The sequence below is a fragment of the Meriones unguiculatus genome, chromosome 4, assembly GCF_030254825.1.
Source record: "Meriones unguiculatus strain TT.TT164.6M chromosome 4, Bangor_MerUng_6.1, whole genome shotgun sequence".
Lineage (NCBI taxonomy): Eukaryota > Metazoa > Chordata > Mammalia > Rodentia > Muridae > Meriones > Meriones unguiculatus.
Genome location: NC_083352.1, coordinates 109,581,174 through 109,598,035, shown reverse-complemented (window position 1 = coordinate 109,598,035; position 16,862 = coordinate 109,581,174). Strand labels below are relative to the sequence as shown.

The 16,862-nt window shown below is 44.2% G+C and overlaps 1 protein-coding gene across 2 annotated transcripts in view; it reads left to right on the top strand.

Annotated features, from left to right (window-relative positions):
* Tshz2 (teashirt zinc finger homeobox 2) overlaps positions 1–11,088 on the top strand; it is a 425,242-nt gene extending 414,154 nt beyond the window's left edge. For both annotated transcript variants that reach the window (XM_060382780.1, XM_060382779.1), the window contains exon 3: positions 8,574–11,088. In XM_060382780.1, coding sequence (XP_060238763.1) covers positions 8,574–8,575 — 2 coding nt within the window. In that variant the 3' untranslated portion in view covers positions 8,576–11,088. The remainder of the gene's footprint in view (positions 1–8,573) is intronic.
* The last annotated feature ends 5,774 nt before the right edge of the window (positions 11,089–16,862 follow it).

The following is a 16,862-nucleotide window of genomic DNA, read 5'->3' as shown; positions in this document are numbered from 1 at the left end:
TTAATGGGTTCATAATTGGCACAGTATTTGGTGGTGGTGAAGCAGGGGGAGGGAAGGCCTCGGGGCCATTTCCTTAAGGGCCATAGCTTGTATCCTTCCTGACTCCTCCTTTTTCTCAGCATCTTCTCTGCCACGACAGGCTGAAACCTTTGGGACTCTGAGCAGAAGAAAGATAAAGGAGCTGGTCAGGAGTTTGGTCACAGCTACAGAAAGCTAACGTGGGCCCATAAAACAACCAAAAAAGCTTATTTTAAGCAGCACTTCCTACTTGCCAGCTGTGCAGTCAGTTAAGACCAGCGATAGGAAACAGGGACCCCATGGAAGATATTTGCTCCGTTGCTGACTCCCGCCTCAAACTGTGGGCAGTCGCCTGCCTGGCTCACCTCCCGATGTGTCTATCACGGATTTGACACACCTGAGAGATTTAATACAAGCTGAGCTTTAAAAGAAGTTCAAAAGTTGAGATGATTTTCCAGCTTGGTGATTACAGCTAGCATGTCACTCACATTTCCACATTCCAAGGAGAAAACTATCCAGATAAATAACAATAGTTTGTGTTCCTCCTCATAACGGTGGGCTGAAAACGCCCTTAGTGAAACAGTTCTGGTCTCCTGGGTGCAGGACCTACTGAAGTCAGAAACACCTCGACCTGTGCATTAGAGGAAAGGCTTTGAAGTCAAGAATATATATATATATATATATATTTGTGTGTGTGTGTGTGTGTGTGTGTGTGTGTGTGTGTGTGTGAATAATCCATTTTACTTATGAGCCTGTCGCCTTGGTTAAGGCACTTAATAAGGGACCTAAGCCTCTGGAAGGGAAGAGTAGGTTGACATGGGCTCATGACACAATTGGCAAAGTTGGGTCTAGATGGCCACTACAACCCACTGCTGCTGACAAGCTAAATGGCTTTAACTGACTCAACCTTTTTGATATTTAGGAAAAGAAAAGAAGTTTCTCCTCCCACCACTCAAAAACTCTCTCTCTCTCTCTCTCTCTCTCTGTGTGTGTGTGTGTGTGTGTGTGCGCGCGCGCACGCGTGTATAACAGAGAGAGAGAAGAGAAAGACTTGCCTTTCCAAAGCAGTTCATCTCAGCCTTCGTTTCTTTCTTTCTTCTTCCTTTCTTCCTTTCTTTCTTTTTTTCTTTCTTTCTTTCTTTCTGTTTTGCTTTTTGTTTGGTTTGGTTTGGTTTGGGTTTTTGTTTTGTTTGTTTTTTGAGACAAGGTTTCTCTGTGTACCCTTGGCTGTCCTGGACTCAATTTATAGACCAAGCAAGCCTTGAACTCACAGAGATCTGACTGTCTCTGCCTCCCCTCGTGCTGGAATTCAATCAATTCGAGCCACCACACCCAGCATCCACCTCTGTTTTCAATGGCAGAAAAAACTGAGTGGAAGAAAAGACTTATGAAAGGCATAAGAGGCTTTGTGGGTAGAGAGCTTTCCTGACGCGCCTGAAGACCCAAGTTCTGCCCCAGCACAACATCAGGGGGCATGGTACCACATGCCTGTCACCCTAGAACTGCAGAAATAGAAGCAGAAGACTTAAAAGTTCGAGGTCGTCTGCAGCTTCAATACATAGTGAGTTTGAGGCCCAGCTGGGCTCCAAGACACTCTGTTGGGGACAGGCAGGGTATACAGCAGGGCACAGATCTGGTGACACACAAAAATTCAAGGCCAGACTGGGGAGAGAGAGAGAGAGAAATTTTAAAGCACTCTCTGCCCACCCACATGAGTCTGTGTCTGCATATCAGACTATTACACACATTTAAGCAATTATTTTATTCTCTGTAAGAACTAAAATTTGTCCACTGAAGTTTAAGGGTTTCTTCACAGAGAGATAATTTCTCTTAGGAAAAATGAAATGAAGCATCGATAGTGAGACCAAGCAATGAGAGGGAGCCAATTTGGATTTTCAAATTGTAAATCAATTTGAAAAATATTAACTGCGGGTTTCTCTGAGGATGGCACTATTAAAAGTCTCCGTCTCCATTTTTACTCTGTCTCTTTGTCATAATCTTTTTTTTTAATGATTTTTTTCAATGTTAATTTGTGTGTGTGTGTGTGTGTGTGTGTGTGTGTGTGTGTGTGTGTTTTCATTTTTGACCGAACAGCTTTGAGGGGCCCTAAAATAAGACTCAGGCATCACACCCCTCCCAACCTGCTCACCACAGGAGCAAACCACCACAATCCAGCAGCTTCGGTCCATTCCAGAAAAGAAAGTGTGTGTGTACATGAATGTGCTTTGAATCCGGGTGTTAGGGAAACCCCTGCGGAGAGGCCAGCGGTGCTGCGAAAAGCCCGCCACTCTCAGGAGAGAATGCGCAGTCTTCAAAAATGAGCAGGGTCGCAGGTGGGAGCTCAGAACCGAATCAAGCTCCCCAAAACCTCTGTGCTGTGAGGAGCCACACCGCCCGCTAGGAGGCGCTCCACGGTAGCAGGAACCTAACGGTCCACAGCCTCCATCTACTCCCTTCCACCCATGTGTGACTAGAGTACTGCATCCCAGCAAGAGCAGAAGACACATGCAGGACGGAGCAAGGGCTGGGGAAAGGAGGCACTGACCCAAAGCATTTGCCAGAGATTTAAGAAGCCAGGATGGCTGTCCTAAATAGGGTTACTGTTGCTATCATGGAACACCATGACCAGAAAGCTGGGAAGGAAAGAGCTCATTTGGCCCATGCTTCCACATCACTGATCATCACTGAAGGAACTTAAACAGGGCAGGAACATGGAGGCAGGAGCTGATGCAGAGGCCATGGAACGGTACTGCTTAGTGGCTTGTTCGTTATGGCTTGCTCGGCCTGCTTTCTTAGAGAACCGAGGACCACCAGCCCAGGGATGGCCCCACCCACCATGGGTTGGGCTGTCCTCAATCCATCACCAATTAAGACAATGCCCAAGCAGGGTGTGGTGGCACATGCCTTTGATGCCAGCACTCAGGAAGCAGAGGCAGGCAGATCTCTGTGATTTTTGAGGCTAGCCTGGTCTACAAAGTGAGTCCAGGACAGCCAGGGCTCAGTTACACAGAGAAACCCTTCATCGAAAAGAAGAAAAGAAGGAAGAGGAGAAGGATGAAAAAATAAAGGGTGGGGGGAGAAAATTCCCAGCAGCTGGATCTTATCGGAGGTGTCGTCTCAATTAAGGTTCCCTCCTTTCAGAAAACTCTAGCTTGTGTCAAGCTGACATAAAATGTAGCCAGTACAGCGGCCAACTTAAAGTATAGACAATTCTAAACATCTGTTGGTGGTTCCTTAACAAATGTGGGAATAACAGCATCTTTCCGCCTGACTCTCCCTCCCAAATTCTACTTAATGATCGTAGCCAATGACTTTTTAAAATTTATCCCCAGTTTATTTTTCTCACAGTAGTACAACCTACTAGGGAGGTAGAAAAAGGCTTTTGAAGCAACAAAGTTGGGCCTTCAACAGAGGCCTGACTGTCACCAGTGCCACTTGCTTTGACTTCTTTCTTCCTTAATCTGGTTTATGTAGTCCATTGCAAGCAAAGAAGAGGAACACACTTAATGTCCTCTCTTACTTTTCTACTCTTAATTTTTTTTTCTAGAATGTTATTTTAAAATCTCCCAGGTTGGGGGGCAGGGCGGGGGCTGGAGAGATGGCTCAGAGGTTAAGAACACTCTTTGTTCTTCCAAAGATCCTGAGTTCAATTCCCAGCAACCACATGGTGGCTCATAACCATCTATAGTAAGATCTGGTGTGCAGGCAGAATGTTGTATAAATAATAAATAAATCTTTTAAAAAAAAATCTCATGGGGGAGGGAACTAGAGAAAATGAGGAATAGCTCTTCTCTCTTTCTTCCTCCTCCTCCTAGCTTAATGGGGGCAGGAGAGCACCACCTATTGTCCCAAAATGACTTAAGATTCTTCAGGTCTCTGTCCACCATCCCTCCAGTACACTGACCTTCCGTAGACACTGTCCTGAATATCTCTGTCGTGGGATACAAGGGACTTCATTTTCACTCCGTTGGTTTTGAGAGTCTCATGCAGTCCAGACTGGCCTGGAACTCCTGACCCTCGTGCCTTTGTTTCTAAAAGGCTGCGATTTGCAATCACTGCAGCGCCATGCTTGGCTACTCTGAGGGACTTTGCCAGTGGGGTTAACCTCATAGCCGGATTGTACTACAAGACCCTCATCTCTGGAATTTGAAAGTAACTGTGCTCAGATGGAAGAGCCTCGAAGCTGTGCTGGTCCTTAGCACTTTGCGTCATTACTTAGCAGCAACAAGCGACTGGTTACCTTTGTGTCGCTGGGACTGACCTGGGAGAAACACCTGAAGGCAGGCAAGAGTTATGTGGCTTGCAGAGGGCTTCAGCCTATCCAGGGATGGAGGAGGCCGCACTGAAGCAGCTATGTCATCGTGGGAACACGAGGCTGTTCCAAGGACAGCAGACCAGATACCTTTAGCAGGGCAGAAGCCAGGCCCAGGCAACTCGCAAAGGCCTGGGCCCTGTGTCCTACCTCTACCAGCTAGGTCCCATCTCCATGAAGTTCCACAGTCACCAAAACCAAAGTACTCCCTGGCTGGGACACTACAAGCGTTCAAACTGTGAGGGACATTTGAGATTCAAACCGTAACGGCAGGCAGGGAGGATAGCTCTCCGTCGGTGGACTGCCTACCATGCAGGGTGAAACGGCTGGTCAGATCCCCCAGAGTCCAAATCAGAAGTCAGGCACAGCCGTGCATGCTTGTGATACCAGCTCTGGGGAAGCAGAGACAGGCAGGTCCCTGGGACTCTCTGCTCAGCCCATTTCACATACCTGGTTAGCTTCAGACTGATGAGAGACTCTGCCTCAAAACACAAGAACAACAGTTGTGGCTGACCCCCAGTACACATACAGCAAATAATCTCTAAACATAAATAACTGTGGCCATTAAGAGCACTTGTCACAGCCGGGCATGGTGGCACATACCTTTAGTCCCAGCACTCAAGGAGGCAGAGGCAGGCGGATCTCAGTGAGTTTGAGGCCAGCCTGGTCTACAGAGAAAGTCTACGACAGCCAAGGCTACAAAGAGAAACCCTGTCTCGAAAAAAAAAAAACAAAATAAAATAAAATAAAGAGCACTTGTTGCAAGTTGGGAGGCAAGTAGATCTCTGTGAGTTTAAGACCAGCCTGGTCTACAAAGAGAGTTACAGGACAGCAAGGGAAACCCTGTGTCAGAAGGGGAAAAAAAAGCACTTGTTGCTTTACAGAGGACCCAAATTCAGTTCCCAGCACCCGCATCAGAGGAGTCACAACCATCTGTGACTCCAGGGGAACCAACACCCATACCCGGTCTCTGTGCCCACCTGCACTCATGTACACATACCCCCACAAAGACACACAGACACAGCAACTAAAATAAATAAATAAATAAATTGTTTGTTTTTTTTTTTTAAGTTGCTTTAAAGGATCTTTATCACTACAGCAGAATTCTCTAGGTCCTGAAGGTCAAAGAGCCTGTGAAAAGATTCATAGAAAGTTATAGAAATCAGGATTCAAGTCTTAGCATCAAACAGCTTTCTTCAGATTTTATGTAATATTTGTGATTGTTTAACCTAGAAGAAAAGAGCTACCTAGGAGGTGGAGAGATGATGGCTCAGTGGTTAAGAACGCCAGCTACCCATGCAGAGGACCTGCGTTCAGCTCCCATCTCCCACATTAGGCAGCTCACAGCCATCTATAACTCCAGTTCCAGGGGCTACAATACCACCTCTGTCCTCCTTGGGCACTGAACTCACATATGCACAAACCCACACACAGCCAAACATATGGACGCTTAAGTCAAGGACAGCCTGATCCAGCGAGTTCCAGGCCAGGCTCAGCCACAAATCCTGTTTCTAATTAATTAATTAGGTCTGGAGAGACGGCTTAGTGTTTAGGGCCCTGGCAGCTCTTCTTTGAAGTACAGTTCCAACACCCCCATGTGGCTCACAACTATCTGTAACTCCTGTTCGGGGGGGGGGGTCAGGACACCCTATCCTGACCTCTGTGGGCACCAGGCACACACATGATGAACAGGCATACATGCAGGCAAACACTCACACACCTAAAATAAAAATGAATAAATCTTTAAATATAAATAAGTAGCTGGGTGTGGTGGAGCACGCCTTTAATCCCAGCACTTGGGAGGCAGAGGCAGACAGATCCCTGTAAGCCCAGCCTGGTCTACAGAGGTGAGTTTCAGAACAAGAGGAAGAAAAGAGACTGTGACTCATGAATAAAAAAAAATAAGTAAATAAATAAATGAAGCATGAACAAGTACCCCCACTCATATCTAGCTGAGAGATTATCCACAGTTCGTGTAACAGAGGAGGAAAATAAAAAAGAACTGCTCATCAGTTTCTCTCTCTCTCTCTTTTTCTTTCTGTTTTAGCATGTTTTTGTTACCTTTGTTTGTGTTGGGGGTGCACACACCTCGGCACGCCTGTGGAAGTCAGGACAGTCTAGAGGGGCCAGTTCTCCCTTTCCTTTGTGGAAGCCCCAGGTCGCAAAGCTCAGGAGCAAGCACCTTGTCATGTTGAACCCTCTCACTCATTTTTAGGTTTTTGAGACAGTCTCAGTACCTAACCCAGGCCAGCCTCAGAATCACAACTCAGCCACCCCACAATGCTGAGCCACTCAGCCATCATGATGGCCTTCGATTAGATTTTAATATCACTTTCTCGCCACAAAAAAAAAAAAAAAAAAAAAAGGAAAAGAAAAAAAGTCCTTTCAGCAGAGCATGGTGGCACACGCCTTTAATCCCAGCACTCAGGGAGGAAGAGGCAGGTGGATTGCTGTGAGTCTGAGGCCAGCTTCGTCTACAAATCAAGCTCAGGACAGCCGAGGCTACACAGAGAAGCCCTGTCCTGTAAAAAAAAAGAAACATTTTAAAATAAAAATAAATAAATAGCAAACTCATTCCCTTCTTTTGACTCAAGAAGCAGACTAGGGAGGTTAAGCCTGAGAGAACACTCCAGCATACTGAAAAGCTGCAGACAGAGAACAGTCATCAGGCTGCTCTGTACCATTGCATACAACTGAAAGCAAGGTCGGTGTCCAGGAGGGTACCAACGGTTTAGAAAACTCCAGCCATGCCGTGCCTCCTCACACAAACTCCCGCTACTGTCCCCCACAATGTTCTCCACTGGAAAGACGAACACGTGGTGCTGGACAGCGTCGTGGCTATGCAGACCTCCCAAAAACACATGGGGAAAAAGAGAATGTAGAAGGAGATACAGCTGACTAGGAAGGAGTGCTCTCTCTGGGTAGGAGGGCAGCGGAAGTTGTATTCTTCCAGAAAGTCTTTACAGAATAATAAATAGATTACGTACTTTTAATTATAGAAAGGTAAACATAATATAAAATTTACTGTTTTGACCATTTTTAAGCATATGCTTTGGGGCTGTTACATCTATTCGCAGCATTGACAACCAAAAACATCCTCTCCGGAGTCTGTCATCTTGCAAAAGTGGAATTTTGTACCTTTTTGTGACTGCCCCCTTTTACTTAGTATGATTTCCTCACTCTCCATTCATGCAGTGGAATGGTCAATTTGTGCTTCTTTTAAAAGGCTGAATAGTAGTCCGTTGCATGCATTATCTTATCCTGTTTACCCATTCACACACTGGCGGGTTGCTTCTGCTTTTAGCCACTGTGAATACATTAATACTTCCTATGAACCTGGGTCTGACTCTTCTGTATATAAATGGTTTTTTGTTTGTTTGTTTGTTTGTTTGTTTGGGGGGATTGTTTTGGTTTGGTTTTTGGTTTTGGTTTTGGTTTTCCGAGACAAGGTTTCTCTGTATAGCCCTAGCTATCCTGGATTCATTTCGTAGACTAGGCTGGACTTGAATGCACAGAGACCCACTGCCTCTGACTCCTGAGTGCTGGGAATAAAGGCTTGTAGCACTGCGCCTGGCTATAAATGTTTTTTGATAGGGGCCAGCAAGAGGGCTCAGCGGGTACCAAGTCTGATGACCCGAGTTGGAACCCTGATTTACATGGTCAACCAACTGCAAGGTGTCCTCTGATCTCCACATATGTACAATGGCACAGATATGTTGATTCTCTCTCTCTCTCATTCGTGATCATGCACTCACGTATGCACACATGCACACAAGGGTCCTCTGAGAAGAAAGAACCTGAGTTGAGAAAATGCCACCATCAGATTGACCTGTGGGCAAACCTATGGGGCGTTTTCCTGATTAATGATTGATGGGGGAGAATCCGGCCCTCTGTAGGTGGTGCTACCCCTTGATGGAGGAAACTGGTCCCAGGTTACATAAAGAAGCAGAGCAAGCCATGAGGAACAAACCAGTGAACAGTGTTCCTCCACAGCTTCTGCTTCATTTCGGTTCCTGCCTCCAGGTTCCTGCCTTGAGTTCCTGCCCCAACTTTGCCCAGGGATGGACGGTGATGCGGAAGTGTAAACCAAGTAAACAAACCCTTTCCTCCCAAAGTCGCTTTTAGTCATGGTGCTTCACCACCATGAAAGCAAACCAGGACAGACAGACAGCTGAGAAAGATAGTCACCCACACCACTCCTCTGAAAATTAACCTGTTTTCTCTGTTCTGACTCTCCCTGCAGGACAAATGCCTTAGCCTGGATCTTCACACCTGGATCTCCCTCACTCGGCCCTCCTTTGTTGTACCCTTGCTTCTGACATTGGACTCACTGACCTCCTCCTGACACCTGGCTTCAAGAAGACTGCCCCCCCCCAAAAAAAAGAAGAAGAAGAAGAAGAAGAAGAAGAAGAAGAAGAAGAAGAAGAAGAAGAAGAAGAAATCACGCCAACCATTTCTCTTCATCCTCACTAACAATTTGGTAATGAAGTATTGATTTCCACTTCTCTCCTTATGGACGATATTAGATTTTCATTGATAAACTGCAACGGGACTGTCACATCTCCAAGGTCCTCTTTTCACTGTCAGGAAGAAACAAAGTGCCACCGAAGAAAAATAATGACTGGGAGCGTTGACGTACTTATATTGTCAGTTTGTAACAGGAAAGGGAGGGGGCAAATCACTCTTCGTAGTTTAATGTCCAAGTGGGCTGCTCTTGGGAGCTTACTTTTCATGGTAATGTCCATTTCCTATTTATAACCCCCCTGGGAACGTTTGTCTAAAGGAAATGTTTCTGTTCAGTGTAACAATTAAGGTTGCACCTGGATTGCCTAGTCCTGCCCCTGCACCAGGGAGCCATGAATCACTGCAGAGTAGAATTATTAAGTTAAACCAGAGTTTGAGCCAAGAAAACCTCCCAACCATGTTCATCTTCTGTGAAAGTTGTTGGAATGGACAGGCTTAACCATGTTGCTGCCAAAGGCTTTTTCCTGTGCAGCGCTAGAAAGTACATCCTCAGTGGTTATCTTGTAAGCTTGGCTTGTAAGCTTAGTTCCCAGCATGCACCACTGTCAGATGAGACTGGCAAACTGGGAGGGGTGCAGAGTAGAACCCCAGAGAGAGCCAGAAGACGGCCTCATCAAGGGTGCAGGGTGAAGCTGCCACCTTCCCTGGCAGCCTCTTCCTGCAGGACCCGTTGCCTCTCCGATGCAACCTCTTCGAACCAGCAGAATGCATGAAAACAGGGTGTCCGTTTGAAACGTGTTCCTGCAACTTTTTTCATTAAAACTTTAAGGGCCCAATTTTAATTTGTGGAATATTCCCGTTAATAATGAGATCTAATTAAGACATCCATTAAAAGCCCGTTAAAGTTAATTTAACGTAAAAATTCCAATAGAACTGTATTAGATTTTCTCCATTAAATTAACGTTATGGATTTTTAACGGATGTCTTAATTACACGTTATTATTAACGGGAATACAGTATTACACAGATTAAAATCAGGTCCTAAGTCAACTTGGAAAAGCTAAGAGCATGTTTTAATATTAAAGTCTCAAAGACCTAGTACACAGTTTGGAAGTGCAGGGGAAGATGGTTTATTCTAGCTGAGCATTTTCTGTAAAATGGAGAGTAGCCTATAATAGATAAATCCATCATTTCATTTAAACAATGAGTCTCTTTATTCTCATAGGACAACAAAGTCTGGATTGTATTGTAAATTGCTACTCAGCTATAGGTGAAATATTTAAACTATTCTCAGCACAACATTCTGAAACAAACGACTATTTTGTGTTGTTGTTTTAATTACCAAGATTATAAAAAAAAAACAAAAAACTGACAGAATGAAGCCAAATATATCCTTTTCACCATTTATTATAGAAGCTGCCTGTTGGAAATGTCTTGGAAATTTTGACATGATCCCTAAACTCAACACTGGGATTTAAAATAAAATTTGAAGGAAAAAAAAAATAAAAAGAGAAAAAAACTTATTTACCTCCTAAGGAAAGTGTTGCCCTTATGCCACGTATAATAGCAAATTGCTTTTTTTATGGCATGCATAACCTAGATGGGGAAAAATATGGTGCTTCAGGGAAGGAGGGGAAGAGTAAATGAAGTTCCAGGAATGTCATTCTGAAGTAATGAGGCATGGACGGAAAATATACCCCTCACATCATCGGATTGAGATGGCAGTCGAAATAGCTTCATTGAAGTGTCAGCACTCATCCATCAATCAATCACCCACAAGGAAAAATAACAACAGTACAACGGGGCGGCTTTTATGGGATTTACTCATGGGCACGGGGAACAGCGGCTCAGATGTAGTTCTGACATGAAAAGCAAGGTGCTGATATTATTTTTTATGATGGGAGGATCATAAAGTGAATTGAGAACAGAGAGGTCTGTCTTTGCTTAACCTGTTCAACCAGAAATGAACGGAACTCAGCTGGAAAGGAACAGTCTCCGGATGGGTTAAGATTGAAGGGTGGACTTGACTGAGCACTGTCCTTCAACAGCGAGACTATTAAGGGGGGGGGGGGGAATAGTGCATTAGCACGGGGCTTCTTGAATCTGATAAAAATCGCCTGTTCCGAGCCAGGGTTATTAGGCAAAGCTACATAATTCAGATCCTCTGAAACCAACCGAAAGCAAACTCAGAACTCCCAATCTGCCTGGGAGAACGTAATATTCTTCTGGACTCCTGGGTAATCATTTTCCTCCTAAGACAAAAATAAGAATAAATCTGCTTCGCATATAATCTATACGGTTCTGTTAGTGCAATTTCTCTGGTGGGGTGAGGTGGGAGGCGAGAGACAAAAATATTGATAAATTTGGTTAGACTCCTGAATTGTCACTTGGCAACTGTGAATGTCACCGCTGAGAGACAGCTGTTAATGTGCTCTGCAGAAAACAAGATCCGAGCCGGCGCCACGCAGTGCGCACAGCTCTCTCTCGGTATATTTCTAGACACTGGGCCTGTCTTCATTTGGCAAGCCTGTGAAGCTTCTAGAAACTTCTTCCTGGAGAGAAAAAAAAAAATGAAATGACTTGAACTCCAGGAGAGTGTTTTTATCTGCTTTCGTACCACTTCCTTCCTTCTTTAGATAAGCTAGGGCCACAGTAGTGGAAGGAGAATGATATGCAAATATCATGCAAATTACCCCTGAGTACCACCACTCTTCAGCCACCCTTTGGGGTCAGAGACAATGAGAGGTATCCCTTCCTCCTCTGTGCCTCCTTCCAGCTAAGGCCATCAACCAGCTGAAACGTGAAGAGGCCATTAAAAAAAAAAACTATATGCAAATATTTAAATTTTATGTATTTCAGCAAATCACCGAATATACATCCTGGGCTCTGACAGTACAAGGCACAACAGGAAAAGCAATTTATTCAGCAAATTCACTCGACCGATCTTGTTAGGCACCTACCGTGTATGCACTGGAAGTGGGAGAGCCACAGTGAACAGTCCCCGTAGCGTCTTGGCCCTCCTGTTTTCCTGACAACCTTATTTCAAAGCCGGCACTACCCAGTCGTCTGAGGACGGTGTCCCTCAAGGGTCAAAAATCCCTAGTATTTTCACAATAAGGAGTTTTTCCCTGTGAAAAACACACAGGGAAGAAATGGCTTACAAATAGGTCAAGGCCTAGAAGCAGAATATAATCACAGACTAAATTGGACAGCCCAGACAGCCCCCCCAACAAGTAATTTCATTCAGACCACAAATAGATTTCCCTTAAAACTCAACCCCAAAATACGCCTGCTCGGTTGTTTGACTCTTACATAATTAATATACTGAGCAAAAGCCTCTGAATTCAGTTGAAACTCAGAAAACATGAATGCAGGAAATTCAGAAAGCATGTCGGCGGAGCATTTACGGAACCAGATAAAGAGTGAGGAGGTGAGTGAGTGCACAGATGTGCGCGCTACGCGTTCATATCTGTATAGATAGGCATGCATTTTGCTGATATTTTCTCCAGTCTAGCCAGCACAGTGGTGAGAATCTCCTAAAACTTTCAGTCCGCCTGAAGACCCAGGTCGCACGAGTCCTCAGGTTCTGTTTCTTTACCGTCTGTCACTTGCCAGGTTACCTGACCGGCTCAGGCCTTCTCTTCTTTTTTTTTTTTTTTTAAATGGGCTTCATTTTTTTTTTTTTTAATGTGTTAAGTATTTAAAAAAGGAGGAGGAGGAGAAGCGGAAGAGGAGGAAGAGGAAAAAGCAGCAGCATCTCTTAGGGCTAAAAAGATGGCTCCGTAGTTAAGAGCACTGGCTGCTCTGGCAATGGACCTGGGTTCAGCCCCCAACACCCTTTGTGGCCACAGCTCCAGTTCTGGCTGCCGAGGCTACCAGGCACACATGCGATTCCTGTGCATACATGCAGGTATTCACATGCGCCTAAAAGTGAAAACACGTAAAGAGTCATGTTCCCATTCTCTCTTCCCTGAATAAAGGATGCTAATGTGGAAGTGAATATAAAATAACAGTAACAGGGACTTAGGTCCAATGCTACAAACTACATGCACACTTGTCGTTTTAAAGCAAATTCAATGTGGTCTGTTTTGAACACACAAGAGGTAACAAAAAAAAAAAAAATTCAAAACTCAACTTTCGGTTTATTTTGTTCCCTTTGTGAGATGTGAAAAATGCTAATTTCATTTTCTCCCTTCTTCTGCGTGGCACTCTCTCAAAATATCTATGAAATACTGTTAGACAAAGATTGAGCTGGAGGAGGAAATGCGAATCTCCATCCCCCCCCCACCCCAGATGGAGAGTGCCGTTTCCATTGCAGGAAAACCTGCGTGTCATCTTTAGAATTTCCAGGGCAGAATTTTACCTCTCCGTCCAGAGTAAAAGCCACTTAAGTTCTCTGGTTTCCTGTGGCAGACTCAGAAACTCAGAAGTGTACACAGATAAGCAATTTCCAGTCTAGTTAAAAATCTCCTTCCAATAGTTGTGAACAATGGGCGAGCAGGCCTAGAGGTGCCTCCAAAAATTATTCATCCACAAGGCAACCCAAAGCATGGAGGGAGGGGGATAGCGGGAATGTTTTATGGATTAGAAATGGCCTGTTTTAAATGCTAGCACCAGGTGGAATGATATTTCTGCAATGAGACTGTCCGTTTCTTTTGGAAAAATATATTCGGAGAAAAATAGCTCTTCCAAGAAGTGACACCCTGACTTGACACCCTTCGACATACAAATGACGTGACAATAGCCATACGACTGCTGTTAGGACCTTCTACAATAAGGTCTTTTTGAAGGAGACAGATCAAATACAGCCCCGTGAACTGTGTTTATTTGCTTAAAACAGCTTTTGGAAATAAAAGTAATAACTTTGGTTGGAGCCCCCAGGAGACGTTAAAAAAAAAAAAAAGAAAGAAAGAAAAGAAAAAAAAAATACATTGCTCTTTTAAAAAGTTCTAAATCTAAGCACACCCTTCAACCCTTTCAGGAAATATATTTCAGTACACTCTCTGAATTATTTTACACCTGAAACCTACATCTGACTGTCTGTCCCCAGGCGAAGGCTAATATTTATAGAACAAGCAATCATCTGATTATGTCTGACTGTGGAGCTGTGTCCGGTCATATTTTCGCTTTCTAAATGACTTCTGGAACATTCCGGAGTTATAAATGTGTGTGCAAGTATAAAAGACGGAAAGTTCTCCCAGTCTGCAAGGAAACAATTGAGAGTGGGCAGCATCTGTTCTGCACGGAGAGAAAGCCCGCAGAAATCAGAGCTGTCAGCATTTGCCTTCCTCACGCGGCAGAAGGAGCACCAACGTGTGGAAAGGTCTCTCTTGGTTCAGGTTCTTCTGTGTTTGCAATACCCTTTTTGGCCTCTGATGCAATCCTTCTCCTCCCTTTGGATTTGCTTCCTGAGAGCTGGATCCCATGAGGGGAACCATAAACTTTCCAGCCCCTTGAATATCCAAGCGGGCCTGTGGTGGCTAGCTAACTGTTTCTGGTTCTCTTTTGTGACAAACTGGGAAATGTCCCCTGAATTCATTGTAGATTTTGAGTTTATTTTAATTAAAAATAAAAAAAGCAACTGAGTTGGGGGGGGTGTGCAGAAGGTATAGACGGGTTCAATATGATCTTCAGGGACCACTTTCATCCTTGCTCTGGAGGGAAGGATTTGTCTCCAGAAAAGAGAGGCAAATGTTTTATATTCAGAAAGCAGACCGGTTCTCTTCAGAGAAAATGGCTGCAGCCATACCTGTAGAATGTTCTGCGCAAGGTCGCTACTGTCTCCTGCGTGCTGCATGTACAATGATTGCTTATGATCTAGGAAGAGGGGAGAGAAACCAGCCGTCCTGCGTGGAGGGCAGCAGCCAGGGAGACTGGGAACACAGTGCTGTACATACTTGTATATACTGACTATACCACCGTGTACGGACCAAGACTTTCTTATATTTACTTGGTTCTGTTTCCTACCAGACTGACCCTCAATGCGGTATTGTTTTGCATTGGGGGGGAAAAATATATATATATATACATATATATATATATGCTTGCCATTTTCCCCCTGATCATTCTTTTTTTGATAGATTATGGAAGAATTAGGGCTTGGTTTCCTACGAAATTCTAAGAACTGTGAGCATCAGCCTGCATGAGCCCCACCCCGTCGCCGGATCCAAGGAAGAACCGATGCCCTGACTCAGTTTTCCTCCAAAGGCATGCTTTACCCCATGGGAAAACTACAAACTCCATGTAGAGTTAGCCTCTTTGTACGTTATCTAATAGTGCCTGGGGAAAAAAAATTCTTAACGTCTTCTTTACAGGAAGAATTCATAATTGTCAAAATTTGAAACATTAGCTTAATTTTGTTTTTATGACCTTGTGCTTCGACTCCTTATTTATTCTGTTACTGTTGTAATGGGGCCCCAGGCCATTCCTGACATCAGCGTGTTCCTCCTCGCATTAAGGATGTTTTTAAAATTACACAGATTATTGAGCCAACAGGCTGTTTTAATCAAAACCATGTTTCACTTGTTTAAGAGGCTTATAAATTGTCCTTGCAATGAAGAAGACAGAGCGCGGGGGGGGGGGGGGGCGGGTAAGAAAGAAAGAAAAGAAAAAACAAAAATAACAAAACCAAAAGTTTTCCACTAGGGAGACTCTACCACCCTGTGGCCAAATTCATCACAGACAGGCGCCTCGTGCCCACTTCCCTGGGAATCCGGAAAAGACTTCCCTCGACTTCCCATCGTCCTGAAATGCATTCTCAAGGCCAACACTGTTTGCAAATTTCCAAAGGCCTTTGCAACCTCAATATCACTCAAAGGTAAATGGTCCAATGGGAAGTGATCTTCCAGGTGGAAAAGATGAAGGATATTTTGGAAAAGATGTGCCTCTTTCCTTAGTCACTGGGTGTCACCAGCCAGTCACTCATGACCCCCTCCTCTGGTGCTGATGTCCCTTAAGACTCAGATCATGTCAACAGCCCAGCCTGATTAGTCCCTCGATGAATAAAAATGGCTTCGGTATGGACCCACATCAAGCATGTGCCTGCCTGTGCTGCCCTTGCGTGGAAGATACTGCAGAAAGAGACAGTTCTTCATACAATTTTATCACCAGAAAAAAGCTTCTGCAGGTGGAGATGAAGAAAGCACTTAAATTAGATCACAGAAGCCATTATTTTTTACATCTTAAAAAGTGGGCTTTTTTAAAGGAAAACCATTCTGCTTTGGGAATGTAATTAAAACCCTAAATAACTGAAAATACTTGCAGCTGCTGTGAAAAAAACACAGACTTGCCAAGGTTGTATGGAGCCCCTCATTTCCATCAAAAGGTTGTCTATAAGTATATTATTTACATTTTTTAAACGTTATCTCTTTTTTTAGCAAAAAAAAAGTCTTTTTTTTCCCCATTCAGCTGTTATTAAAAATAAACTATTCCTATTTGAAACCTCCTGGTAATCGACGCGGGAAGTCTTAGCTTTGGATATCAACACTGGGTGCGTTTGCTGTTGATTTTGCGGGAGGCTTTCCCTCCTTGTAATGCTACAGACACTGAACTGCAGTTCTGGAACCTAGCAGTAGCCTTAGCGGTGCCGGCTCCCAGAGACACCTCCCAACACCATTAGCTTGGCAGATGTTCTCAGACTTCTGCTTTGGCCAACTGAAAAAAAAAGAAAAAAAGAAAAAAAAATTAAAGGAGTGAAGAGACAGGAAAAAAAAACACAGATGCACTTAAAACATGAAAAGAATTATTTATATGATAAAAATATATTTAGATTTTCAAAGCACAAGACTGAATCAAAGTGCTCTTTTTATGCTTCCTGGAGATGGTACTGTTAAATGTCTTTCTACATCAGGCTTTAATAAATCTGTAATGACATTTGATGGATTGATTTCTGCCTGCGTGTGGTTTTTAAGGATGGCAAGAGAGGAGAGAGGCAAGGGAGAAGGTAATGGAAGAGGGGGGAACAAGGCACCCTCCCCCAAGGAGGCCAGGGGAGGCAGGGTATCGGTTGGTCTCTCCTTCTTGTAGACCTGATGACCCACTTCCAGCATCTGCTCTCATTCCCATCTGT